The following is a 26,994-nucleotide window of genomic DNA, read 5'->3' as shown; positions in this document are numbered from 1 at the left end:
TGGTGTGGCTGGCATGCATCTGTCAATCCTGGTGTGGCTGGCATGCATCTGTCATCCTGGTGTGGCTGGCATGCATCTGTCACCCTGGTGTGGCTGGCAATGTCATCCTGGTGTGGCTGGCATGCATCTGTCATCCTTGTGTGGCTGGCATGCATCTGTCAATCCTGGTGTGGCTGGCATGCATCTGTCAATCCTGGTGTGGCTGGCATGCATCTGTCAATCCTGGTGTGGCTGGCAATGTCATCCTGGTGTGGCTGGCATGCATCTGTCAATCCTGGTGTGGCTGGCATGCATCTGTCAATCCTGGTGTGGCTGGCAATGTCATCCTGGTGTGGCTGGCATGCATCTGTCATCCTGGTGTGGCTGGCAATGTCATCTGTCATCCTGGTGTGGCTGGCAATGTCATCTGTCATCCTGGTGTGGCTGGCGTGCATCTGTCATCCTGATGTGACTAGCATGTTCTTGTAATCCCAGCCTCTGGGGGAAGCAGAGACAGGAACATCCCTGGGGCTTTCTGTCCAGCTAATCTTGCTGAATCAACAAAACTCCAGGTTTAGTGAGATGCTGTGTGACGGAGGAAGATGCCCAACATTGACTTCTGGCCGTCACACGGGTACACGTACATGTAGACAGCACACACATGAGCGTCTGTGTACACAACACTGGTTCGTATGACTGGGTCTGTAGGTAGTTGAGATTACCATCAGTAAAGAACCTAAATGTTTGGGGTCTCCTAATACTATTCTGAAGTCAGCTCTTCTGAGCATAACTCGGAGCAGAGATCCCTTTGCTACAGGCTTGATGGGAAAGCTGTGGAAGTCCTTTGGTCACTTGGGTAACTGGGTCCTGCATATTTTCAGCAACTGCTGTACCATTGAGAAGTCACTGCCTCTGTCTGCTTTTTATTAAAGTGATTTCTATCCTAGAGTGGATGCGTGTTATTCTACCACGTCTCTGACCCTCGAGTACTTAGTATTTCAGATAAAATAGGAAGATACTAAAAACCCATGTCAGAAGACATGGTTCTGCTTAAACTTAATTCCAGGTAAGCACGGTTTGCCATAGAAGTGGCCACACTCTTGTCATATAATATCCAAAACCCAGCTATTGCTAGGTTTGTTTTATTAACTTTTCAACCATGCTTTTAAAGCTGATTGTAGGCAGTGACTTTTTTTTTTTTTTTGGTTGTTTGTTTTTTAAACACTTCTCTGAACATAAGGGAGCAACACTGCTTTTCAGTGTTTTAAGACAGCTAGGGCCTTAGTTCCAGAAAAGGTAGCCATGTGAGGCCTGTGAACTTTTAATAGTTACTGATGATTTAGAAACTAGGTTGATCTGTGTTATAATCTAATGTGGTTTCAGTAAGAATGTACCTTATAAACGCATATTTGAATGCTTAGTCACCAGGGAGTGGAACTGTTTGAAAGGATTAGAAAGTGTGGCTTTGGAGGAGTGGTGTCAAAGGGCAGGCTTTGAGGTTTCCACTCTGCCTGCAGACCAGGGTCTAGCCTTTAGGTGCTGCTCCTGCACCATGTTCCCTGTCATGATGATAATGGACTAAACCTCTGAAACCGTAAGTATAAAAGGAAGCATTAAATGTAGAGTTGCCTTGGTCATGGTGTCTAGAACAATGGCTAAGACAAATGCTATTTGGGAGTTCTCTGTTTACCTCAGTGTTGGAAGTTATTCAAATGAGACGTGGTACTAGGTGAGTACAGGAGTATGAGAAGGTTTTCTGAAGTGTGTCAGCATTGGTTGCCTTAGTAGCTGCCTGGTCACTGTCATCAAGTACCATGTGGCTACAGACAGGAGCAAGACATCTGTTGTATGTTCTCACTGGCCTAAATTAATAGAATAAAATATAATGGTTCATGTTGGCATTTTTTCACATGTATAGAAGACATTGTGGTTGTAATCAGCCCTCCCTTTTACCAGGACTACTTTTCAAGCATATACCTTCATACTTTTAACTCTGCACCCAAGTAGATTTTTTCCCCCTATTGCTGTGCATATGTTGGGATTCATGTAATTGATTGGTCCTGGGGTGGATTTCTCAATGGTGGCAACTTTCACATAGTAACTTACTTTTCCTGTTTAAGCATTGCAAGAGAAATTTGTGCCATGTGTCAGGTGCCTCAGAACACTCATGCAAATACAGTCCCGTTGGCGTGGCGGGAAAAGATGGCATTAACGTGTAGCCTATGTTTATGTATTTCCTTTCTCCTGGAGAAGGGTTATGGGAGGAGGTGGTCAGCAGTTAAAGAACACCGAAGACAGTAATTCAGAATTTTATTTAATCAGAAGTTTAATATTCAATCCCTGGAGTTCTTGGAATGATGAGATTCAGTAGTGAATTTTTAGAACTGTTTTTTAAATCCAGTGCTTTATTTATTGTATCCATACCTGGGGTCTTTCATGTAACTCAGAAGCATCTTGTAGCTTTGTCACACAGGACACCCAAAGGTGCTTTGTTCTGACTTGCAAGAGCCGTACCAGAAAGGGCTCTCAGAACATGTTCCTCATGAAGCCGAGGAAGCTCAGTACTGGGCACACTTGAGCCACCAGAATGCAAGCATCCACATATCAAATACGTTTGTGTAGTTATCAGAAATTTGTGTGACAGTTACTTTTTAGGTCCCAAACGCCTCATTTGAATATTTCATGTTTTTAGCATGCAGAGATCCTGCAGTCCTGCATGTCCAGATCTCAAATATGAGCATACCTGGGGTGACGACTTATGAATATGAGATTTGTGGATGTGTAAAGATTTTTATTTGTATTTAAAATAGTTAATAAAACTTCACTTTCTCTTTTTGAGCTCTGTACACCCCGCAGTTAATGTGTGACCGGGATGACTGAGGTACATCGGCCTCAGGGTCTACAGGAACTTGCTCTTTCCAGCTCTGCACACAAAGACGAAAACTAGAACTTAAAATTTTATTTGAAATTTTGCTTTCCTTACTGGCAAAGGTCGGAGGGTTTCCATGGTTCTGATCTAGGAACGTCCCTCTCCCCACAGCCTTCCTGACTGATGCCTGAGTGAAGTACACTTAAATGGAAGGGCTTTGGGAACATCAGTAAATGAGGAGGAGCATGAGAGGGTTTCCAGGACAACAGTGATCAGAATGCCTTAGGCTAAGGAATGTCAGAATTGTAAGAAGCTATGAACTTTGAAGTACTTCAAACTCCTGATGCATGTACAGTTAAGTTCATATTTCGTGTGTAATTATCTACACCATTTGTTCCTCTTAGGGTTAAGATGTTGACCCAGGTGAGAAACGGCAGACGCTGAGCCTGCTTTCTCCACCTCCCACCCCTCAACTCCACTGGGGCGCTAGTGTTTAAGATAGCGGGCTACTTCTATGGCACTGTGAGGGTGTTGAGCTGCCTTCCTCCGCTCACTGTGGTTGGAAGCTTTTGCCTTGGTGCTGAGCATGCTTCCCCGATTGGTACTGCCTCTCTCTAGGCTGCTTAGGTTTCTGCCATGTTTGTCCATAACTTCATAGTTGAAGTTAGTTGTGTCAGGAAGGGAAAGCTAAGTATAGGAACAGGGGTGATCTCATGCTCTGTGTGTGATGTGTAGAGTGGTGGCGTTAAGACATACTTTGGAAGTTAGGTTTTTGTACATGTATGCAGTTAGAGGTTGACTTTCCTTCTCACTGAACCAAATTAAAAAAAAAAATACAGTGAAGAAGTAGGAAAGGAGATGGAACGGTAGGTTTGGCTGGAAGCTTGGGTGTGCTTCTTGTTACGTCCTAGTTTAAGACACAGTTTCCTGCCTGAGAGGTATCTGAGGTTCCAGATGACGGGCTGGTGCAATGTTCTTAGGCCTTGAGTGTGCTTGAGGCCCTAAAGTAGGAGATGAACTTATAACAGAAGCTCACAATGAAGAACCAGATGTTCCGCGCCATCTGAGACCTTGTGATGAGGAGGCGCCAGATGATCAGGAACAGGGCGGTGTTAAAGAGGTACTGGATGTTTCGGAGCCTGAGGAACAGAAACAGAAGCACGGTTAAGACAGTGCCTGCACCAGGCTGTGTTACCTGAAGTGCAAATGCGTTCCTCATCAAATACCTAGTTCTGAGAGCCCAGGGATGCCTTGGTGCCCCTTTGTTTGTAGTGCCTTTCTATTGACTAATCATGTTTTTTTTTTTTTTTCTCACATTTTGCTAGCTTGTTACACTTCCTCCTATTTCTCTGTTTAGAGCTCTTTTTACTGGTTCCTAGGTGAATGTAGTTTTTTTTTTTTAAATGGTTCCTAGGTGAATGTAGTATTTTCAAAATACACTCTGATCTTTCAATATCAAAAATCCTCTCTGGCTAGTGGAAATGGCTGAGTAAATGCATTTTTGGAGCAAGCCTGGAACTTGAGTTGGAACTTATGTAAGGGTCAAAGGGCAGAAGTTGACCATGCAGAGTTGTCCTCTGACCTCCACATGCACATCTACACACCATGTACAAGCACAGCTTGTAAAAGTCCTTGAAATCTCGATTGGAGGGTACACAGTGGACTTTGCAGCCTGCTTTTCAAGTGTCCTCCCTCTTGGCTGTCCGTCTGCCACCTTGACTACAAACATTAGCTTTTGCAGGACTCATGGCCCGAATCCTGTAACCTGTTTGTCTGGAATTTTGACTGAAAGAAATAGGAAGGGATTGTAAGAATTGAAGAGGAGTTCCATGGTTTTCAAGTTACGTAGTGTGAGCTGCCATTCGGGTCTTCCTTAGGCCACATTGTGATAAACACAAGAAGAAGCAGACTTGGGCTGAAGCCTGGCTCCAGTGTTTGTTTCCACGAACACCATCTTTCTTAATACCTGCTTCAGAAGTGCAGTGAGATCTAAACTCAACGTTGTGTGCTATAGGATAGTATGGAATGCAGAGTTTCTAATGCTCAAGAAGTGTGAATCCAGCCTCACGGTAGGAACTAAATCAGTGTGGAATGATTTAATTTGCATGCACAATTCGGTGTAAAGTCAGTCAACAGTAATAACTCACATACCAAGGAAGGTCCCTACCTTTTTAGGTGTTGCTTTGCTTTGGGAATACCAGCCAGATCCTCTTTCAGTAGATACTTCTTAACCCCCAAAACGTAATTTTCAGTGTATTCAAGCCAGTTCAGCTGGCGCACATCGAAGTTGAATACCTGTGTAGCAAAAGATATTTTGGGCTTTGCACTGCCAGGCAGTCACCTTGTCCGATGTGGGTACCCAGAGCTCATCAATATAGCTACACTTGCTGGCCAGTGAGCCTCCAGGACCTACCCATCTCATCTGCCTCATCACTTCATTCAGCAGCAGTGAAGGTCTAATCACAATCCACAAACTAGTTCTCGCTTCACTAAACTTGTGTCCTGTGAATGCTGACATTGTCTGGTTTCCTTAGGGAGAAAAATCATCTGCCTGTATACTCAGAACTTCCCCATCAACATTACTGGTCACACAATTGTGAGTTCCCAGAGTGCACTGTCCCTGGGGTCAGAACCACACTTACTCTTTGGTCTTCAGGACTCAGCTCTGACAGAAGCATCTCTGTGTTGTTTGTGCTCCATTCCCAATTGTGGTTGATGAAATACTCCAGCATGGAAATGGTTTTCAGGAGTCGGTTCATGAGCTTCATCATCCTGAGGAAGAGACCAGATAGCTGGTGCGGTGCATCCTGCCCACTGCCTCTTCCTCCACAGGGAAGTTTGGCCCAGCACCATTAAGGGAGTGCAAGCCCTGGTGGGCTCATCCCAGTAATACCAGCACTGGGGAGGCTGAGGCAGGAAGGTACATGAGATCAAGATCAGCCTGGGCTACTTACTGAGATCTAGTCCAGTAAAACAGTCTTAAAAAAACAAGACATAAAAGTGTATCTCTCTTTCCCCCAATTTCCCATAATTCTTCAGTTCCTGGGCCACACCCCTCCTCAGCTAGCTAACAACAATAACAATTTTAATATTTTGTAAAGTACACTTCCTTCATGTGAGTGAGTACTAGCAATATATCTAACAAATTGCTCATTCTCTAAAAAATCTACTTAGGGTACTAAAAGGGTTTATAAACTTCTGTGCAAGTTTGGTGCTGGAGAATTGTCTGTATTCTGTCAGTCATGTTTTAAATGAATGCTGATTGGCCAGGCAGGAAATATAGGCTGGAAAACCAGACAGGAAGTAGAGGTGATGTGATGAGAACAGGAGAATTCTGGGAAGGAGGAAGTGGATTCCTCCCAGTCCTGAGTAGACCACTGAGGAAGCAGGATGTGACTTGCCAGCTGAAAAAGGTACCGAGCCATATGGCAAAAATAAATCAGAATAATGGGTTAATATAAGCTACAAGAGCTAATAAGTAGCCTGAGCTAATGGGCCAATCAGCTTTATAACTTATAGAGATCTCTGTGTGATTTTTCTTTGGGGCTTGCTGGCTGTAGGGTACCAGGTGGGATAGAAACCCAACAAAGCAGCCCCCCTTATTGTTACACAAGTTAGAATTATCATTTCTCCTCCCTGCTTTCCATCCTAATTCTGTTAAATAAAGGAAAGAGAATGAATCTAACAGTGTCTATCAGACACTTTACAACCCCACACCCAAACACCCATCCCTTTCTCATTAGACATTTCAAAACTGAGCGAGTTATTTGCCTGAAAAGATTACTGTTTTGTTTTCATTTTGAGACAGGTCTTTAGAAAGCTAATTTTAATTATATGTTCTTAAATTTGTAAAACAAAATTGGGATCTCAGGTCTTAGTATATAAACTTTTGGCAGAGTGTTGACAATTAGCACTTGGAGAAACAAAAGCTAGTTCTAATTCATACTTAATGAAGACAGACTTAATGTTCATAATCTACTCTCTTAAGACACAGTGCTGACACTTCTAGAAAATTCTCTGCTGGTTTTCTTAACAGCCTTATAGGTAGCTCCTTGTCCGCATTTTTCATAATATGGTTCATAAGCTTAAGAGGGTAGGTATTCAACTCCCATGTAGTTCTGTCCAACCCCAGAGAACCTCTGCTGTTGCAATCCCATTTCCCTGTGTCCATTTCTTGCAATGGACTTTTCTAGCTCCATGCTCAGAACATGAAACAGCTCTCCTCTAGAAACCATCTAGGACTGATGTAGTCAGAATTTATTCATATTAACTTTACAGAAAGGTTATGTTCAAGGTCAAGTAGAAAATGCTCCAGGTAGGCCTCTCAGCTGAAAGTGGTTAAACTCAGCTTGGTACCAGAGTATAGTTAATTCTCTTAAGACTTGTGATGCTCTAGGAATTTGGTCATATTCCTGCTTCAAGTTCCCACCAACTGTGAGACTCCTCACTGTTATCATGGGAAGTTTCTTTTTTAAAGAAGTAGATTTAAATGTTCAGAACAGTAGTTGTAGAACAACGACAACAACAAAAGAACATGTTGCTCTCTTAGGTACGTAAAACACAATCACAAAACCTGTAAAGAGAACCTAGAACCTAGTCGTGATAGCGATTATTTCATTCTTTGTGCCTTCATATCAAATAGACAATGGTTACTACCTCCTTTTTGTAGAAGAGGAAGTTAGGGTTTAGAAGGAAAATAAATGTATGGCTCATGACTAAATTAGTGAAGCCAAGATTTAAATCCTGGCTCCAAACTTGACCTTGTCAGATCCTACAGTGTCAGACTGGTTTTATAAAAAGCCATGGAGATTATTGTGAGGCTAGTGGGTAAAGGGACTTGCTGCCAAGCCTAACAATCTGGGTTCAATCCCCAGAATGCACAGGGTAGAACCAACCTCCCTTTAAGGTGCCCATTGACCTCTGCTCCTGCGCAGTGGTAGTATACACACAATAAATAAATGTATCACAAAACACTACCCATTGTCCAATCCAGTGTGGTTTAATTTCTCCCAAACAAAACGCGTATTAACTTTTCTTGACTTGTGTTTTTCTTTTATTTACCAAACCTTGCTTTATCCAAGTGTTCCTAACCCTTCAACTTGACCTATTTTGATGGACTTAGAATATCTGCCTGTGTTTTCCTTCTAGTCTCTTCTGTATTGGGTAAAACTCACACAGATGTTTCCCACACAGTCGCAATGCTTCCTTATGTGAGTGAGAAGCTAGGTGAGCACATAGCCTCTGTGTTGCAATTGTTTCTTGTTTTAGTCCAGAGAAGGAAAGCCCTCCCACCTCAGAAGGGGGCTGTAAGGGACCAATCCTGTTCCTGTTCTGATTGTGATCCCAGGAATTTCCTCCTGTTGAATGTGTTATGGAGGTAGCCGGAGATACACTTTTGTCACTGCTGGGTGGTGACAGAGCTGACTTAGCTTTGGCACCTCATCTCTGTTTTCTTATCTCTAGGTATCAGTAAACCTAGTTTGTAGTAGTGGCTGTACTGTCTTGCTCTTAATATGTAGGTTCTGCCTGCCCTTAGCTTCTCTTTCGATGGTGAAAGTGTTAGATTTGAGGCTTGAAGAAGAGGTCATCATAAGATCTTGTAGTAGATGGCTACCTAGCAAGCATTCAGTGTGTAAAGCTGCTGTTATTAGCGTGTGTGTGTGTGAGTCAGATATTTGTCTCCTTCAATCCTTAGCTGTAGTGAGGATTAAAGATTTTAGATTCAATGCGTTGACACTACTGAAGCTATTGTCCCAACTTCTCACCTGGGTTTCCTTCCAGTCAGCCTCAGATAGAAGTCATAGATGATGGCCGGGACTCGGTGACTGACAGTGTTCCAATAACAGGTGGTGAAGTTGTTGGTGGTGAAGTCAGCATTTGGCCTTCTGAAAGCACTCTCAAACGGAATCTTTTGTACGGTTGCTAAGACCTGTAATCCTGGAACAAAAAGAGGAGGTGATAAGTCTGAGACATATAAGGTAAGTCCATTATAAGTGCAAGCTGTCTGCAGCTCAGAATGACAGACAGTGTTTACTGTATAGCATCACCAGTCTGTTTCTAAGAACATGTAGATTTTTATGCCTGGCAAGTGAACAATATGACTGCACTAAGAATGTATCCTATTTTGGTGGGGTAGGAGGTTGAGACAGAGCCTCACTATTGTAGCTCTGGCTATCCTAAATCTCATTAGGTAGTCCAGGCCAGCCTTGAACTCACAGAGATCCACCTGTCTCTATCTCCCAAGTGTTGGGATTAAAGGTGTGCACCACTACACCTGGCCTTTTCTTTAAACATTTGCTTTCAAATACTTGGAGAAGTTTCTTATTCAATATAAGGACAGGCTATTCAGAAGGATGCTCATTCTAGGTTCTCAAGTCTACTCTGAAAGGTCAGAAACAGAAGCTGGGAGGATCCCTTGCAGGTTAAATGTCCTTAACATGTTCTTAACAAAGGCTTGCATACAAGTATAAACATGGATTTCTTTGTATGTAGTGTTATTTTGTTTGTAATCTAACAAAAAAGGCTTGCCTGAAGCTCAGAGTGCAAACTAAACCACTAGTTAGCCATAGAGGCCAGGCAGTGGTGACACACACCTTTATAGCACTCAGGGGACAGGCAGACAGATCTCTCTAAATTCAAGGCCACCCTGGGCTACACAAGGTCCATCCAGTCTAAAAGAGAATTAGAGCCAGGCAGTGGTGACTCACACCTTTAATCCCAGCACTAGGGAGGTGGAGAGGAATCTAAGGAGGGAGGAAACAGGAGTTCAAATGCAGTCTCAGGAGTTGTAGAGACAGATGGAGTTTGAGCATGTAATATGAGAATTCATAGAGACAGAGTCGTCCCTCTAGTCTGAGCAGAGTAGAGGTAAGAATTCTAGTGACTGACCTCTCTACGTCTCTGATCCTTCAGCCTTTACCCCTAATATCTGACTCCCAAGTTTTTTTTTTTTTTTTTTTTTTATTTTTCGAGACAGGGTTCCTCCGTAGCTTTTTTTGGTTCCTGTCCTGGGACTAGCTCTTGTAGACCAGGCTGGCCTTGAACTCACAGGGATCCACCTGCCTCTGCCTCCCAAGTGTCTAAGAACAATTAGATTTTGTGCTACATTGGTGTGGTTCACTTTAGATACCACAGCTTCTTTTTGCTTTGATATTCTTGTTTTTCTATGTGTACATTTGGCTCAGTTTATTGCTAGTAGAATTTTTATAATTGCCTTTTCAGAATTTTTAGATTAGCTTAGTTTACATTTTTAATATAGATTTAATAGTTTTTTATAGCATTCATTTAAATTCAATTTTGACCTAATTGGATCTTTTCAAAAATGCAGTTCATTATTCAATTGATGAAGTTATCAGTTATTGTGGTAATTTGATTATTGCCTCTTTGAAAATACATCATCAAGAAACAGACATGTAAAATATAGATATTCCTGGTTAGCTTTAACTCAGAGGCAGTTAATTGAAAAGTTTTTTGAATTAGAGTGTCTTGTAGGCATGTCTCTAGGGGATTTTCTTGATTGCTAATTGATACAGGAGGCCCAGCCCACTGTGGGCAGCAGCATCCCTAGTATGGTGGTTTCAGTAGGAATGACCCCATAGGCTCATAGATTCTAATGCTTGGTCATTAGAGAGAGGTGCTACTTGAGAAGGAATAGGAGTTGTGGCCTTAATGGAGTAGATATAGCCTTGTTGGAGGAAGGGGTTGGGGGAAGAAGGGTGGTCTTCGAGGTGCCTCTCTCTCTTCCGCTGTCTGCAGAGCTGGGTGTAGAACTCTCAGCTACTTCTCCTATTTGCATGATCCATGCTTCCCAGCATGATGATAATGGACTAAACCTCTGAAACTGTAAGCCAGTCCCAGTTACATCTTTCTTTGATAAGAGTTGCTGTGGCCATGGTGCCTCTCAACAGCAATAGAACAGTGACTGAGATACCTGGGCAGGTGGTTCTGAAATGTATAAGAAAGTTAAGCACAGTCTGTGTAGATGAGAAAGCACCCTTCTTCCATGGTGTCTGTTGTGCTTTCATTGACTGTGAGTGAGTTCCTTGGTCAGAAGTAACGCTCTGTAGAATAAATAGCAAGCAGGCCTGCATTCAATTTTCAGCTTGAGTTCCTGCTCTGCCTTCTCAATGATGGGCCATAATCTGGATTGTAAACAAAATAAACCCCTTCTCCCTCTAAGTTGATTTTGGTCAGTGTGTTTTATCAAGGTAACACAAATGAAGTCACAGCGTGGAACTTAAGAGACAACTACACTTGAAAGAGCCAAACACAGGAGATTCTGACATTAGCACCGACCTTCTCATCTATGCGTCTGCATGTGTGCTCCATATTTTCATTTTTATGTAATCAACACCCACATTTAACAGCTCTAAAATTGACCTCTTGCTATTCCCACGGCTAATTGTCCTTTCCTGACATGTTTCCTAACACTTTCTATCTCTAGATGATAGTTGTCTTTTTCAGTAAGCCAGCCAGAACCTTTGGGATTATCTTGATCCTCCCCTTTTTTCAACAACTCTCCTAACAGTGCAAATGAAAATATTGGCCTTCCCCTTGAAAAGAATCCAGCATCACCATTTGCTGTGTTGCGATGGGTAGGAGCTGCCCCTGTTCTTGGAATATTGGGGTAGTGTCACCAAGGACTCTACTGAAGCTCTTGTCCCCCAGCAGTCTGCTCTCCATACAGCAGCTAGGATGAATCTTTGAAAATGTTACTTGGAATTTACCTTTTTATAGAATCCTCTGATGGACCCTCTTATTTGGAGGGAAGCCAAACTCTTAGTTCAGTTGTTAAGACCTTGTAACATCTGTATCTTCTTATGTAGAAAGAAAATGCTCACCATGGAGACGGCCTTGCAGGATCTGCCTTCATCCTTACTCCTATGCCCATCATTCTGGGTATATTTACTAGCCTTTTCCCTTTGGTTGTTTCTGCTCTCCTGTCTTTGAATATGAATAAAGAGCTTTTGTACTGTTCCTTCAGCCTACAGGACATCACTTCCCTCAGGTCTCTGCCGAGATGTCTGTCACTTTACCAGAGCTATTTCCTTGGCCTTCACACAGGCAAGCATCCTTTTACCCCACTCTCTGTTTCTTCAAGCACTTAGCCATATCTGATGTATAACTGTGCTTTTGTGCCTACTTAGATCTTGAGAAGCGGCTGCCCTGGAGTTGGTGCTCAATCAATACTTTTGGAATGAGTGAATGAGTATTTCAGCGATGCACAATAACTTTCTGTTTCCTAAGTCTATCTTGACTCCTAAGTTTTTTCACAGTGACCTCATGTCACCAAACAATTTTTAGAGCATTTCAGATTTTCATGCTAAGAGGCAATTAATCTGTGATAGTTGAGCTGGGTATAAGATCAATATACTAGTCATTTTCATGTTTTCCCAGTAACCATTAGAAAATGTATTCTTTATAAAGATTCCATTAATTATTAACGAAATGTATACATTTCCTAGATCCTCTGTATAAATCTGATAATGCCTAAGAACTATATGGAAATAATTTTTTCTTGAAGGGTGTTAACAGAGGTAATTAAATAGGGAGATGTTGCATGTCCACCCACTCAACTGACAATTATTCTGCGTTACCACTTGAAACTACAAATGTCCAACCTATGGTGACATCGCTAGTGGGTCCAGCTAGAAGTATTTAGATCACTGCTAATAGCCCTGTCATGAAACATTTAATAAATGAGTTTCAAACTCAACAAATTTGAATTAGTGGGGAGTGAAATGGCAAATCCTAATTTGTTGTACTGGGCTCCTTGTGTAGAGGCTTGGCGCTGGATGAAGGACATGACAAGCTAAGCTTATCTGCTGTGGCGTGAGGGGCTGGGAAGAATTTCTGTCAAGTATTTATCATTTCTGAAAAGGCATTCCTCAAGTTACAGCCTATGATACAACAAACCACAGGGTGTTAGCTGTTTCGCAGCACTGTTCCCCAGATGGCACCACTGAAGCATGCAGAGAGAATTACTAACACAGGGAAGCTGTGTCACTGGGAACTCATACCACATAGGTTAGCTGAACTGCCTCCTGAACTTGCTGGCATCATTAGGTATTTAAATTTGTTCCCATGGATCCTGGGCATTGACTAGATTAGTCCTTTATGTTTAGACAGTATGTGTTGGTTTGAATAAGAACGGCTCATATATTTGAATGCTTAGTCACCAGGTAGGTAGTGGTACTATTTGAAAGGATTAGGAGGTGTGAAATAACTGGAGTAGGTGTGGCCTTCTTGCAGTAACTGTGTCACTGGGGAGGTGGGCATTGATGTTTCAAAAGCCCACGGCAGGCTCAGGCTCGCTCTCTCCCTGCTTCTCTCCTCCCTCTCTCTGAGGGTTAGGATGTAGCTCTCTGCTACTTCCCTAGCACCATGCCTGGCACCGTGCTTGATAATAGACGAAGCCTCTGAAACTGTAAACGCCCCCCCAATTAAATGCTTTAAAAAAAAAAAGAAAGAAGAAAAAAAAATTGTCTTGGCCATGGTGTCATGACAAAAAAGCAGTGACTAAGACAGAAGTTGCTACCCAGGACTAGGTTATTGCTGTTACAGGGCTGACCATGCTGTTTGTTGAGGAATATGCTTTCATATTCCTTTGCACTTTGGACTAGAAAAGCGATTGGACACTTTAAATGTGGCTCAATGGGTCGTCACGGTAGAAGCATAGAAGACAGTGCTAAGGGTGATTTGAACTGTTTGGGCTCAGCTCGAGAAGTTTCAGAGGGGAAGAAGTTAGTAAATAGCCTAGAGGCCATTCTAGTGACATTTTGGTAAAGAATGTGTTTGCTTTCTTGTCCTAAAACATTTGCTAGAAGCTAAATTGAAGAGTTTTGGATTAATGGCATTGGCAGAGGCAATTTCAAGACAACCCAGAATATTGACTGTGTCCCATGGTTACTAGTGGTCTCGCTCGTGCGGATCTACGATGGAAAGGAGCCAGTGGGGCAAAGAGAAATAGAAAATGTACAGTTGGAAGAGAAAAGGATCACCAAAGTCCAGTGCTCAAGGAGAGGAAAGACTCAAGAAAAACCTAATGTTAAAGGGAGAAAAGGGAGTAGTGACCTCAGCACAAGACCCCATCCAGCTAAACTTCCAACTTGTGAAAAGGAATTAAAAGCTTAAGCAAACATCGAAGGAAACCATGGAAAACAGAAGACTGAGGGAAAAGAAACTGAATGGGGGCCCTTGTCCCAGTCTCAACAAGTAGCAGAAATCAGCTTCAGCCACATGGTTCTGGCTTTAGAGTCAAGAATATAAAAAAGAGGTCATGGAATCTATCAGTATCTAAGGAAAGCCATCAGGCCAAGACTGTGGTAGGGGTGCCCCTGCATAGAGGCCAAGAGAGGCCACTGTGTGAAGCTGTGAAGGTGAAGCCTGGATTGTGTTGGAGACTCCAAGATACTGGAGATGCCTGAATTATGGGAACCTACCAAAGAGAGCTGTATACTGAGTGTGGAACCAGCCCAAGGAAGAGAAGTATATCGTAGTCAACACAGCTGAAAGGAGCTGGAGATCTGAAGAGCACTTTTGACATCAGAGATGGGGTCTTGCTTTAGTTCAGTATTTTCTTACTATGCTCCCTTTCCTCCCCTCTGGGATGGTAATGTATATACTATGTCACTGTATATTGAAAATATGTAATCTGCTTTTTTCATTTTGATTTTATAAGGGTGATAGTTAAAGAGACTGTCATGAGTCCCAGAACAGACTTTGAACTTTGGACTTTTAAATGACGTTGAGATTGAAAGACTATGAGGACTTTTGAAATGAAACTAATGTGTTTTTGCATTATGATATGACTAGAAGCTTATGGGGACCTGGGAGTGGAATGTGGTGGTTTGGATAAGAATGGCCCCATAGGCATAAATATTTGAATATGTAGGTAATTGTGTGTATATATGTGTGTCTGTGTGTAGGTAATTGTGTGTATATATGTGTGTCTGTGTGTAGGTAATTGTGTGTATATATGTGTGTCTGTGTGTAGGTAATTGTGTGTATATATGTGTGTCTGTGTGTAGGTAATTGTGTGTATATATGTGTGTCTGTGTGTAGGTAATTGTGTGTATATATGTGTGTCTGTGTGTAGGTAATTGTGTGTATATATGTGTGTCTGTGTGTAGGTAATTGTGTGTATATATGTGTGTCTGTGTGTAGGTAATTGTGTGTATATATGTGTGTCTGTGTGTAGGTAATTGTGTGTATATATGTGTGTCTGTGTGTAGGTAATTGTGTGTATATATGTGTGTCTGTGTGTAGGTAATTGTGTGTATATATGTGTGTCTGTGTGTAGGTAATTGTGTGTATATATGTGTGTCTGTGTGTAGGTAATTGTGTGTATATATGTGTGTCTGTGTGTAGGTAATTGTGTGTATATATGTGTGTCTGTGTGTAGGTAATTGTGTGTATATATGTGTGTCTGTGTGTAGGTGCATTTGAGTAAAGGACTTGCAGAGGCCAGAAGGAGGCATCAGATCCTCTGGAGCTGGAGTTAGAGGCAGTTGTGAGTCAACCTATGTGGGTGCTGGCAACCAAACTGGCTTTTCTGCAAGCGTAGTACCTGCTCTTACCTGTGGGCCATCTGTCCTGCCCTGAGTTTACAATATCTTATTTGCTTATACTAATATCAATTTATATGGGTGGGATCTTAGATATCTTCTGTTACTGATGTCAAAGCAGATTTCTTACTATTTTGAAATCAATTCTGATTTAGATATGTGATCTAAATAATTGGGTTTATGATGAAAGGAACTTGATCACAGAGAATTCAACTTTGCAAGCACAGATAACACAGTGTGTGTGCTCTAAGTGGGAATCAGAATACTACCACAGCTAGAGAGCCAAAAATCTCAGACTTGAGCAAGGAAACAAACTCCTGAGTCAACAAAGGCAAGCACTATCGGTGGATTTGCCAGGCGGATCCCTAGATGGATGAGATCTGTCACCAACAAAACACTTTTAGCATCACAGGTACTGCACAGTTGGGGCAGGACAGGGGCTGGCAGCTGTGCAAATGGATGAACAACACACCGCTCCATTACAGGTGGGCTGTGAGGTGACCTTTCTGAAATAGTCCCTGTGAGCGAGGTGTGTGTATGGGGAGTGCAGATCACCGTCAGCACTGTTCATCTTTGCCAACTTTGCTTGGTTTCGTTGTTGTTTCTAAAGTCTCCTCTAGGACTGTTCCGTGTAATCACGCATACGTTCCCATGGTCCACTGTATGTTCTAGTTGACTATAACACATTTACAATCTATAGAGATTTTTCTCTCTTTATGCCTGGTTTTGTTTTATTATGACTTCCTCCCACACCATGTTTTCCCTGGCCAACAGAGGTAGGTATTCGCTTATATATGAAAGGCACTCACCCATTTTATGCCAGTTACAGGGGTTGAGATTCCCAGATGTGGAATGGTAGATTAATGTTGATTTAGGTCTGAAAGATAAGAGGAAAGTAAAACAAATACAATCACACTGATAACTAATGAGAAATAAAGGAAAGTTAACACTAAGGTAGGCATCAGAGTCCCTGTTGGTACTGCGATCCACATAGACTCCCAGATTATGTTCTTGCTTTGGATTGATACGAAAAACGAAAAAAGAAAGAGAAAGAACACACATCAATATGTCAAATAGGTGTGACCTGTGGAACATGCATGCGTGCCTGAGTTCACATGGGAAAAGTTCATTCCTGTCTTTTACTCACAGAGCCACGATCACACCGTCTCTCTAGCCGTTACTTCATGTCGGCAAATTTCCTGTCTTATCTCTTGGCATTTTCCAGCAAATAAACAGCAGTGTAACAAAAAAAAAAAAAAAAAATAGGAACCGTGCTGCCGTTTCACCAACTAGGTGAATTTACTTTAAGGTACTGAATAGAAAGAAAAGCTTTTTGGTTATTCAAAAATTCCATGGCAAGTGGTTTAATAGCAAATTATTTTATGACCCGCCAAGTATTAATCAGTATTCATACACCTTAACCTATATAGGAAAGTCTGTTGGGAATTCTGAGATACTGGAGCAAGCCTGTCCTACCACCCTGGAGGCCTGCAGAGGGAAGGTGTGACTGCCATTGCTTTCCCCGTCCCCTCTCAGAAGCTCGTGTAAGCATGCTTACCTGTGAACTGCGGTATACCATCCCACTGCTATGGTGAGATTGACCACTGTGTCCACTGGAATCAGGTCTGCCACTGCCATGGGAGTAGCTTTTATGGACCGAAGAAATCCTTTCCCCGTCTGCTCAGGAGAGATGGGGCATAGGATATAAACCAGGTGTGAGGTCACAGTCGGGACTAGCCGCTTTGTGTGGGAGCTGGACACTAGGCCCCTTCTTTTGTTGTAGGGATCCATAGGTGTGTGCGTGCGTGTGTGCGTGCGTGAGTGCATGTGTGTGTGTGTGCGTGTGTGTGTATGCGTGCATGCGTGTGTCTAAACTACATCTTTGCCTCCAAAAAATATAATGAGTGGGTGGAATTCGAGTGATTGTGCTATTGTACTCTGTAATAAAACTGATTCTAGCCCACGTTCAAATGATTTTTACTCCCATCTAAACTGTCCTGGGGAAAGGAACCAAAGCATTCAGGGAACAGAAAGAGGGTGGAAAGGCAGAAGTAAGGTAACACATGCACAGCAGCTTGTGCCTTTTGCCTTGAAATTCTGATCCATCGGGCTCTCTGAGGTCTGGGATTACAGGTGTGAGCTGTCTCACACACCCAGTGCTGGGAGTGATCCTCAGGGTTTTAAGTGTGCTAGACCAAGCACCCTACCTACTGAGCCACAGAAGGCTAATATTTTTTTCTTTATACATGATTGACTGTATTAGTTCAAGCCATTAATAAGGCAATGAAAAGAAAATACCTTCACCTTGTGAGCACCCAAGGGAAATTTTCAGCGTGCAAACATTTAAGTAAAACTCTGGAATAGCAACTGAGCACGTCAGTCGCCTCTGTCCTGAAGGTCAAAACTCTAGATAAGCTACTTCCTTATCACCACACAAGGTGGACACCAAGGTCTCCGTTACACTAACTACCCATTTCAAGGGGTTATTTTCTCATCTTTGTACATACCGCAATAATGAGTCCACTGGGTCCGTTTAAATTATCAACCCAACCCTGGAAAGAAAGATCTCAGTTGGTTTACACATTTCAGAAAACTGTTACCCTTGGACAGCCCAGCCTGTGTGTGGCAGGGTGAATGGATGCACGCGTGTGTGTCCGTGTGCGCACCCACACATCCATTTATAATACTAACCGATCGGTCATAAAGAATGCAGGAGACGAGAAGGAAAAGGGAGAGTGGGAGAAGGGATGAAGGGATAAGTAAAAGGAGGAGGAAGAGAAGAGCAATCAGAAAGACGTGGTTTCTAAGGCGCCCGGACTGAAGCAAAGGAGAAGTTGCTCACCGGGAAAGGCTCCTGCCAGGTGGCTCCCACTATGGACGGCCTGACGATAGCCACATTCAGGTTTCCACTCTCCTGCTGTACCACTGTCTCTCCCAAGGCTTTGGTGTAGGTGTACGTATTGGGCTGGTCCCCAATCAGCTTGGGAGTGATCTCGTCGATAATAGAGTCATCTAGCCATCTAAAAGCAGAGGGAAAAAAATTCTAGCAGCATCCACAGCACAAGAGAGCAATAAGAAACACAGCCAATCAAACTAAACTTCCACCTTCTGACTTGAATCTTGGAGACCATCACCTCAGGGTTGCAAGGACAAGTAAATATGTTCAAATCATTCCTTCTCCTTATATCTTAGTTAAAGTTATGCTCCTCTCTCCCTGTTTTCACAGAGAGGCAATTCACTGCTTCACAGGCCACTCCTATCTCATTGACTCCTATCGTCTCACTAGCGTGTCCACTAAACACGTGTGTGAGTGCCAACCTGTGTCCCACAACAAGCCAGTACTGTCCTCCCCAGCTCAGGGGGTCCTCCTCCACTGAAGTCTTGTGCCAGTCTTAAGTTTTTACAATTCCACTGTCACCATAAAGCAGTTACATTTGGCAGACGTAATTCTCACATACTCTGAGGATTTGTTTAGAACATACGCTAACGACTTCGTGGCTGCTGAGGGGTTTGCAGTGACTCTGGCGTGGAAGAGTCCAATGTTCTGAGGAAGCACCGATCGCACAGCTACTGGGTAGCTCCACTTGGAGGTGACAGGCATCACCAGAGCATCCGCCTGACTGAGAACAGTCTAGAAAAGTTGTAATAATCTCATGTTTACTGACACTTCCCTAAGAGCAGCGTTATTGCCACTTAAACACCTAGTGCTTCTCTTAGGTAGCAGAGTTATTTTGTACATTATGGATATAATTTAAATTTTCAGACTGCCTGAATATGTTCAAGTAATCGTTTTTAAAATATTTAAAACTCTATTTTTCTTGTGTGTGTAACAGGGGGAGTGTGCCTTTGCCAGTGCATCTCCTCCATCACGCGCATCCTGGGGACTGAACTCAAGTCAGCAGACCAGGTGGGGGTGCTTTTATCCACTGAGTCATCTTGCCAGTCCTGCCTGTGCAGTTCTTCACCAACATGTTTAGTGTGTGTGTTCTTATTTTATAGAATATAAATATATATGCCTAACTGTACAATTCTGATTATAGAAAACATTAGGACAAATGGTTAAACACTGTGTCTGATAATATGTGTTCAGTCAGGACTGTATTTGAATCCATCTCATTGACAGCGGGGTAGAATGCAAAGGCTGGCCATAATGGGCCCATTTTCCTTCCTTTTCTTCTCTTAGTACTGAATAGAACCTGGACACCCAGACACCATTGGGTTGAATATAGAAAGGTAGAGAAATCCCTAGAATTGAAACAACTCCAAGCACACAGAGAAATAGAGGGCATTAAATTATATGACTGCAGATGTCCCCGTGTGTGAAGTCCTTGTCATGCAAGTGTTGGGCAGTAGAGTTTAGATCCCAAGAACCCACATAAGCCAATGTAGTGGCCTCTCTGTAATAGCAGCACTGGGGAGGCAGAGACAGGCTCCCGGGAACAAGGTGTCCTGCTAGACTAACCCTATCAGCAAGCTCCAAGACAGCCAAGAGACTTCACCTTGCTGTATACTCTGGAAGTTATTGAGAAAGGTAGATATTTGGCATCAACTTTGGGCATCCTTAGGCACCCACATGTGTGTATATGCATCTCTGTGCTCACATATGTGAACATGCGTACATGCACATTGTACACACATACACATGTCAAAAAGAATTTAGTGACCACACGGATTGGAAGAGTGATTGATAAGGCAGGACCACCCCCTTGATTCCACTTGTTATCCAAAGGAAACTGGTTTGAATATAACCTATGCTTATCCTCATGTGTACTTTAAACCATCTTGATTACCTATAACATGAGCATAATGTAACACAGTATGCATGTTTGTTGTACTGTGTGTGGTGCAACGACCAAAAGCCCACAGCGGTTCAGTGCAAGCACAGATATTCAGATTAGCAGGGGCTTGGCTGAGAAGTCACAGATGCGGAGGGTAGCTGCACGGGTCTCACTTCATCTCATTTGTAGGCAGCTCGTGAATTGACCAACCCAAGATCACTTTTCCTATGCCAATACAAATTACAGAAATCAAGTCTAGTTTCCGCAAGGCTGCAAGGAAAAACAATTTCAGGGGAACCTAGAACCCACAATTTAGGGAAACACCGGAACCTACAACCCACGGGGAGTCAATGCCACACCACAAGGAATGGCTGCTCACTACAAAGAGTTATAGCTGAGGGCTCTACAAAGTGCCTTAGAGAACACTGGCTCTGTAGATTCCTAGGGATGTAGGTAGGAAGCTTATTGCATGTGCCCCGCAACTCAGTTTCTTCTGTGGACCCATGTATTCTGTTCTTGCTCCCTCCATTTTCCCCAGGAAAGATGGCTGGTTATGTCTGTTCTAATTCTTGGGTTGTGAGGACAAGCATGGCTGTACGTACCTATAAACAAACCAATGCAACAGAGCTCTCTCTTTTTCCCCACCCCACCCCTCTACCCGCTTTCATTCCCAGTGCTAGGGATTAAACGCAGGGCTTTGCACACACTCCACTCCCAGGCCAGTAGTGGCATTGTGTTTTAATAAAGTTGATTTTAAAGTAACTTTTCTTCTTCTGCCCCTCTGACCATTTTCTGTCCTGTCTAGTCCCTTTCTGGATTCAGAGGGGAGGGCAGTGTGACAAAGGCCCATCTTCTGCTGCCTGGGGCCCTCTCCAGTGCCCAGTTACCACTTTCTTTTCTTCTCTTTCCCATCAGTTCTTCAAAGCTGTAACTCAGCATGTTATAAAAGACACTGCATGAACCAACATGCGTTTCTGAAATCAACTGGATGTTCTGCAGTATATTCATGGACATGTGTTGAACCTACACGTCCCTAGCTCCCAAATTTGATTTCACTTTCTTTGCACGAGTCTCCAACTTTAAAATTCTACTTAAGTTGCTCTAAAAGAAGCCTAAAAAGTCATTGGAGACCTTAGCAGTAGGTATATGTCTGATGCAGTTACACACAGCACAGGCTCATCTAACTTACTATCCTTTTTTTAATATTATGGTATTAATAGCTTCTTGTTTATATGGTAGTTGAGTGAAATGAGGAGTATGCATCTCCCCCAGTTTATCTTCTGAAAGACCGAGCTACAGGTATTTCAGGGAAAGTGTTCTGGGAGAGAATGGTAGAAATTTTACAGTGACCTTTTCTCCTCTCCTCCACTCAGGTTGTGTTTGTTGCAGTCACCGTGCCTATGTGTTTGACATGTGTATGATGCTCTCTGAAGAGTGGTCCAGAGAGCAGGGATTCCATTTCATTATTCATGTGTCTCATCATCCTTTTGTCCCGGAAATCCTGTCTCCTTATGTGCCACCGTGCCCTCCGGAGGAGTCAGTGTCTACACCCTGTAAGGTTTGGGGAAGTGGGAATGGATAGAGATACAAGAGAACAGGCAGACACAGAAGGAAATGGGGTTGTGAAGATATCGGCCCCATTGCTGGAGTGCAGAAGGCAGTCCCCTCAGTTTGGTGCATTCGTTTCACAGTGAATTTAAGCATTCCAGGGAGGAAGGAATTTCCTCCCTGTCCCCAATATTGACTGTAAGTTATGGACTTCTAAGATATACCCGCCAGAGCTCCGGACATACTGAAGACAAGACAGCAAACTGGCCCCTTCTCTGGGAGGGAAGCTCTACCTTTTTAGCCTTGGAGTATTTAGCGCCTGCATCTGTGTAGAGTTTGGAAGGAGGAGGTGGCACAAGGAGCCCTTCACTGTGGTGAGCTGAACACTATTTCCCCTGTCTCTGGTGAACTCTCAGAGGTTTCTAAGTGCATAGTCCCCTCTCAGATATCAGAAGGGAGGACAGTGGATGAGACTTTGGGAATTCAGTTCTGGTTCTTGAATCAAGCAGGTGGGCTCTCTTCTTGGGAACCACAGTTAGGGAGGAGGTACCTCTGTGAGAGGGAAGCTTGGTGACAAACTTTAATTCCATATTGAACATGCTTTTGGGCTTTCTATAGATGTATCTGAATTGACTTGGGCATCAAACCACATGTGTCTTTTCTGCAACTCTCCAGAGGAACCATTAACATGAAATGCTGTTTGCTTGTGCCAGTTCCTCTAAATGACCTGTATGCGAAGACTGCTTGTTTGTTTCTCTGGCTCTCAGACCCGAATCACACAGAAACTATACTAATTACAACACTGTTTGGCCTATTAGCTCCGGCTTATTAACTAACTCTTACATCTTAAATTAACTCATTTCTATCTGTGTATCGGCACTAGGCTGTGACTTACTGGCAAGTGTCAAGCATCTGTCTTCTTCGGCAGCTACATGGCGTCTCTCTGCCTCTGCCTATCTATCTATCTATCTATCTATCTATCTATCTATCTATCTATCTATCATCTATCATCTATCTATCTATCTATCTATCTATCTATCTATCTATCTATCTTCCAGCCTGGCTATATTCTGCCCTTCTATAGGCCAAAGCAGCTTCCTTCTTTATTAACCAATGGTAACAAAACCTATTCACAGCATACAGAGGGGAATCCCACATCAAGTCAAACAGTGTTGTAGCTAATACAGTTTCTGTGTGAGTATTTGGGTCTGGGAAACAATTGAGGAGCCTCCATTTACAGTGACCTCCATTTTGAGGATTTTTGAGTGACTCTCAGAGCCAGGAGAGGCAGAAATGAGAGGAGCAAGATAAGCTCCCAATACCTCAGATGCAATTACAGCATTGCGGGAATTCATACCCTGGCAGATTCACCAGGAAATGGTCATTTTTGAACCATGATTTTTTAAATGTAGAATTTAAAGACATGAAGCTCAAGCAGTTGGAGCCAAATAGAGAGAAAACAGAAACAAACTCCTGAAACCAGAACCATATCCTGTGACGAGGGTGATTTTTGTTGGCTGGCAACTAGAGAAAACCGATTGGTGGCCACTTCAGCACAGGCAGGGAAGCATACCTCCGCAGAACCCACTCACAGACCACCCCCTGCGAGAGTTTGGAAGGATTAGATTCTCCTCCAAAAACCATTCCTCCCCAGAACTGTACCATCTGATTTACATAAGTGTGCTCATCATCACGACTGTAAGGTGGGGTCTGTGGTGGTTAGCCACTGGGCCTGTGTGAGGGGTTGAGCTGACTGTGATGGTGCTGGCTGAGGTGGGAGGACCCCCTCTGAAATGGGAGGCGCCGGCCCCTGTGCTGGGTTCCTGTGCGGGATCGACGGGAGGCAATGGGATGAGCAGGAGGGTTCCTGGTTTTTGTTTCTTGACTGTGGATTCAGCGTGGCTGGTTTCCTCCCATTGCTGCAGCCACAACTTCCCTGTCAGGATGGACTAACCTGGAACCTTGAGCCCAAATAAGCCCTTTCCTCAAAGGCTGCTTCTGATTGGGTATTTTATCAGAGCAACTAGAAAAGTAACGAAGATGGACCGGGGAGTGGGGGCTAGAAAGGCTAAAACAATTTCCCCAGCTTACACAGCAAGTTTCCAGCCCTCCAAAATTTCTCTCCTGATCCTTTATATGTCTGGTGGTGCTGTGAGGAATACATTCGTGGTCCAGTGTTTCTGCAGCCCTATCCCCAACAAGGGGTTTCTTTAGGGATCTTCAGGGCCAAGGATGTAGCTCAGTGGAAGAATGCTTACTTAGCATGCACAAGGCCCTGGCCCCAATGCCTCTGTATCAATTCCTAGTACATGCACACATGAATCTTCTATCTTCCTTCCCTCCCGGAGCATATTTCCCACTGGAAGAAGGGACTAGTAGAGACAGGTGAATCATTTTCCCAAAGCTTTCAAAGTGTCCTACCTCTTAACTGCACTAACAACCACAAAGAAACCAAGGGAAAGCCATCTGCTGCCTCCCAGTTCCTCCATTAGACCCAACTTACTCCATGGAGTCAATGATCTTTCTTGGCTCCACAGGGCATGGGTAGATGACCTCATCTATGTGGCTCAGGTTGCAGTTAGAAAAGGCGGTAGAGATGTGGATGAAGGCTTCAAGCTTTGGCATCTGGCTGGCCATCAGCAGGAGCTGCTGGGTGGCGATGACATTCAGCTGCACAGCTTCTCTGGAGAGGACAAAGCAGAAAGAAGCAGTAAAGATGCTCAGCATCCTATCTTGCCGTACCTGGTGTCCCACACCGTGAGTGTACCTCCTCCAGTGACTGGCATGCCATACTTATCCTAGCGGATGTACCAAGCTCTAACTGGTGTATGTGCCATGACTATACCTTCTTCAGTAACAGGCAGATGCCTCAGATCTCGGTGGCACATCATGAGACAAGGAGGAAAAGAATTGGTCCCTGGCTGCACAGTTCTGTAACGCTTGAAATTGTAATGTGCTCCTGCTATGTGGGGGTCCTCAGTCTTAGTCACGGCAGCACTGTACACACGGTGTCTAAGGTTACATGGTTCTAATGGGTAAAACAGGAAAACACATGGTCCTCAGAACTGATCGGGTGGCTTCCGGAAGGGGCCATTGACAGAACAATCCGGAAGGGGCCATTGACAGAACAATCCGGAAGGGGCCATTGACAGAACAATCCGGAAGGGGCCATTGACAGAACAATCCGGAAGGGGCCATTGACAGAACAATCCGGAAGGGGCCATTGACAGAACAATCCGGAAGGGGCCATTGACAGAACAATCCGGAAGGGGCCATTGACAGAACAATCCGGAAGGGGCCATTGACAGAACAATCCGGAAGGGGCCATTGACAGAACAATCCGGAAGGGGCCATTGACAGAACAATCCGGAAGGGGCCATTGACAGAACAATCCGGAAGGGGCCATTGACTGACAGAACAATCCGGAAGGGGCCATTGACAGAACAATCCGGAAGGGGCCATTGACAGAACAATCCGGAAGGGGCCATTGACAGAACAATCCGGAAGGGGCCATTGACAGAACAATCCGGAAGGGGCCATTGGCAGAACAATCCGGAAGGGGCCATTGACAGAACAATCCGGAAGGGGCCATTGACAGAACAATCCGGAAGGGGCCATTGGCAGAACAATCCGGAAGGGGCCATTGACAGAACAATCCGGAAGGGGCCATTGACAGAACAATCCGGAAGGGGCCATTGACAGAACAATCCGGAAGGGGCCATTGACAGAACAATCCGGAAGGGGCCATTGACAGAACAATCCGGAAGGGGCCATTGACAGAACAATCCGGAAGGGGCCATTGACAGAACAATCCGGAAGGGGCCATTGACAGAACAATCCGGAAGGGGCCATTGACAGAACAATCCGGAAGGGGCCATTGACAGAACAATCCGGAAGGGGCCATTGACAGAACAATCCGGAAGGGGCCATTGACAGAACAATCCGGAAGGGGCCATTGACAGAACAATCCGGAAGGGGCCATTGACAGAACAATCCGGAAGGGGCCATTGACAGAACAATCCGGAAGGGGCCATTGACAGAACAATCCGGAAGGGGCCATTGACAGAACAATCCGGAAGGGGCCATTGACTGACAGAACAATCCGGAAGGGGCCATTGACAGAACAATCCGGAAGGGGCCATTGACTGACAGAACAATCCGGAAGGGGCCATTGACAGAACGAAAGCAAAGAAACGAAGACTCGAGAAGACAAGACAAACATAACACGGAGAGAACTAAGAGGAGGTATTTGAAAGAGCAATGCAAGTTGTTGAAAAGATCCTGGCCAGCCATGGAGATTAATGTCAGATCCTAAATTGTAGCCGATACTGTAGAAAACTCTATAAATTCAGCATAAGCAGCAAGATGGCCAGAATTCACTCAAGGGGCAGACCCTTTATCCAGCATCAGGAAATCTATTTCTCTAAGTTAACCCGAAAAGAGAAAGACTGTAAGATCCTACACACGTGGCCGGGCGATGGTGGCTCACGCCTTTAGTCCCAGCACTCGGGAGGCAGAGGCGGGTGGATCTCTGTGAGTTCGAGACCAGCCTGGTCTACAGAGCTAGTTCCAGGACAGGCTCCAAAGCCACAGAGAAACCCTGTCTCGAACCCCCCCCCCAAAAAAGATCCTACACACGCTGTGTGTGCACGTGCATGCGTGTGTGTGTGTGTGTGTGAGTGCATGTGTGCATGCGTGTGTCTGGGTGTAGGTACCCACAGAGGCCAGAGGTATTAGGTGCCTTGGAAGTAGGGTTACAGGTGGTTGTGAGCCACCTGATGCGGGTGCTAGGAACCAAACTAGGATCCCTTGCATGAGTCATACATGTTATTCTATGCCATCATCTCTCTGGCTCTTTTTCTGCAAATAACTTAAATGACATTTTATATCCATTTCCCAATTAATAAATTTACTAATGAAGTGGTAAGATAGCACACTCCAGTTCTGCCCAAAGCTTATGCCTTGTAGTAAGAGGCTAGGAGTATTGCCTCTCCGGGGTAGGAAGGAGGCCCACAAACATTGCCAGTCAGTCCTTGACGTTGCTACAAGGATCTACCCTGTTATTGGAGAGAAAAACAAAGTTAATGAGCAGATGTCAAGCACTGAATGCCCAGTCACAAAAACTGCTGTCATATTCTAAAATTATTTATTTGGAAAATAAACAAAGCTTATAAAAATTAGGATACAGATAATCCATTCAGTAAAATATCTACTAAAAATTATGGCAACATGTTGAAGTAGGATTCTGTATCCA

At 43.9% G+C, this 26,994-nt stretch overlaps 1 protein-coding gene across 1 annotated transcript in view; it reads right to left on the bottom strand.

Annotated features, from left to right (window-relative positions):
* Positions 1–2,243: 2,243 nt before the first annotated feature.
* Positions 2,244–26,994, bottom strand: part of Far2 (fatty acyl-CoA reductase 2) — a 115,707-nt gene continuing 90,956 nt past the window's right edge. The window contains exons 4-12 of the mRNA XM_041639627.1: positions 24,244–24,423; positions 18,257–18,434; positions 17,922–17,966; positions 16,973–17,091; positions 16,224–16,291; positions 8,614–8,785; positions 5,491–5,620; positions 5,016–5,143; positions 2,244–3,987 (exon numbers count right to left, since the gene is read on the bottom strand). Of these exons, the coding sequence (XP_041495561.1) occupies positions 3,825–3,987; positions 5,016–5,143; positions 5,491–5,620; positions 8,614–8,785; positions 16,224–16,291; positions 16,973–17,091; positions 17,922–17,966; positions 18,257–18,434; positions 24,244–24,423 (1,183 nt within the window). The 3' untranslated portion in view covers positions 2,244–3,824. The remainder of the gene's footprint in view (positions 3,988–5,015; positions 5,144–5,490; positions 5,621–8,613; positions 8,786–16,223; positions 16,292–16,972; positions 17,092–17,921; positions 17,967–18,256; positions 18,435–24,243; positions 24,424–26,994) is intronic.

Source organism: Microtus oregoni, unplaced genomic scaffold (genome assembly GCF_018167655.1).
Source record: "Microtus oregoni isolate MIOR12 unplaced genomic scaffold, Mior012 000002F_ref0000024, whole genome shotgun sequence".
In the NCBI taxonomy this organism is placed as follows: domain Eukaryota; kingdom Metazoa; phylum Chordata; class Mammalia; order Rodentia; family Cricetidae; genus Microtus; species Microtus oregoni.
This window is presented reverse-complemented; position numbering and strand designations above follow the sequence as displayed.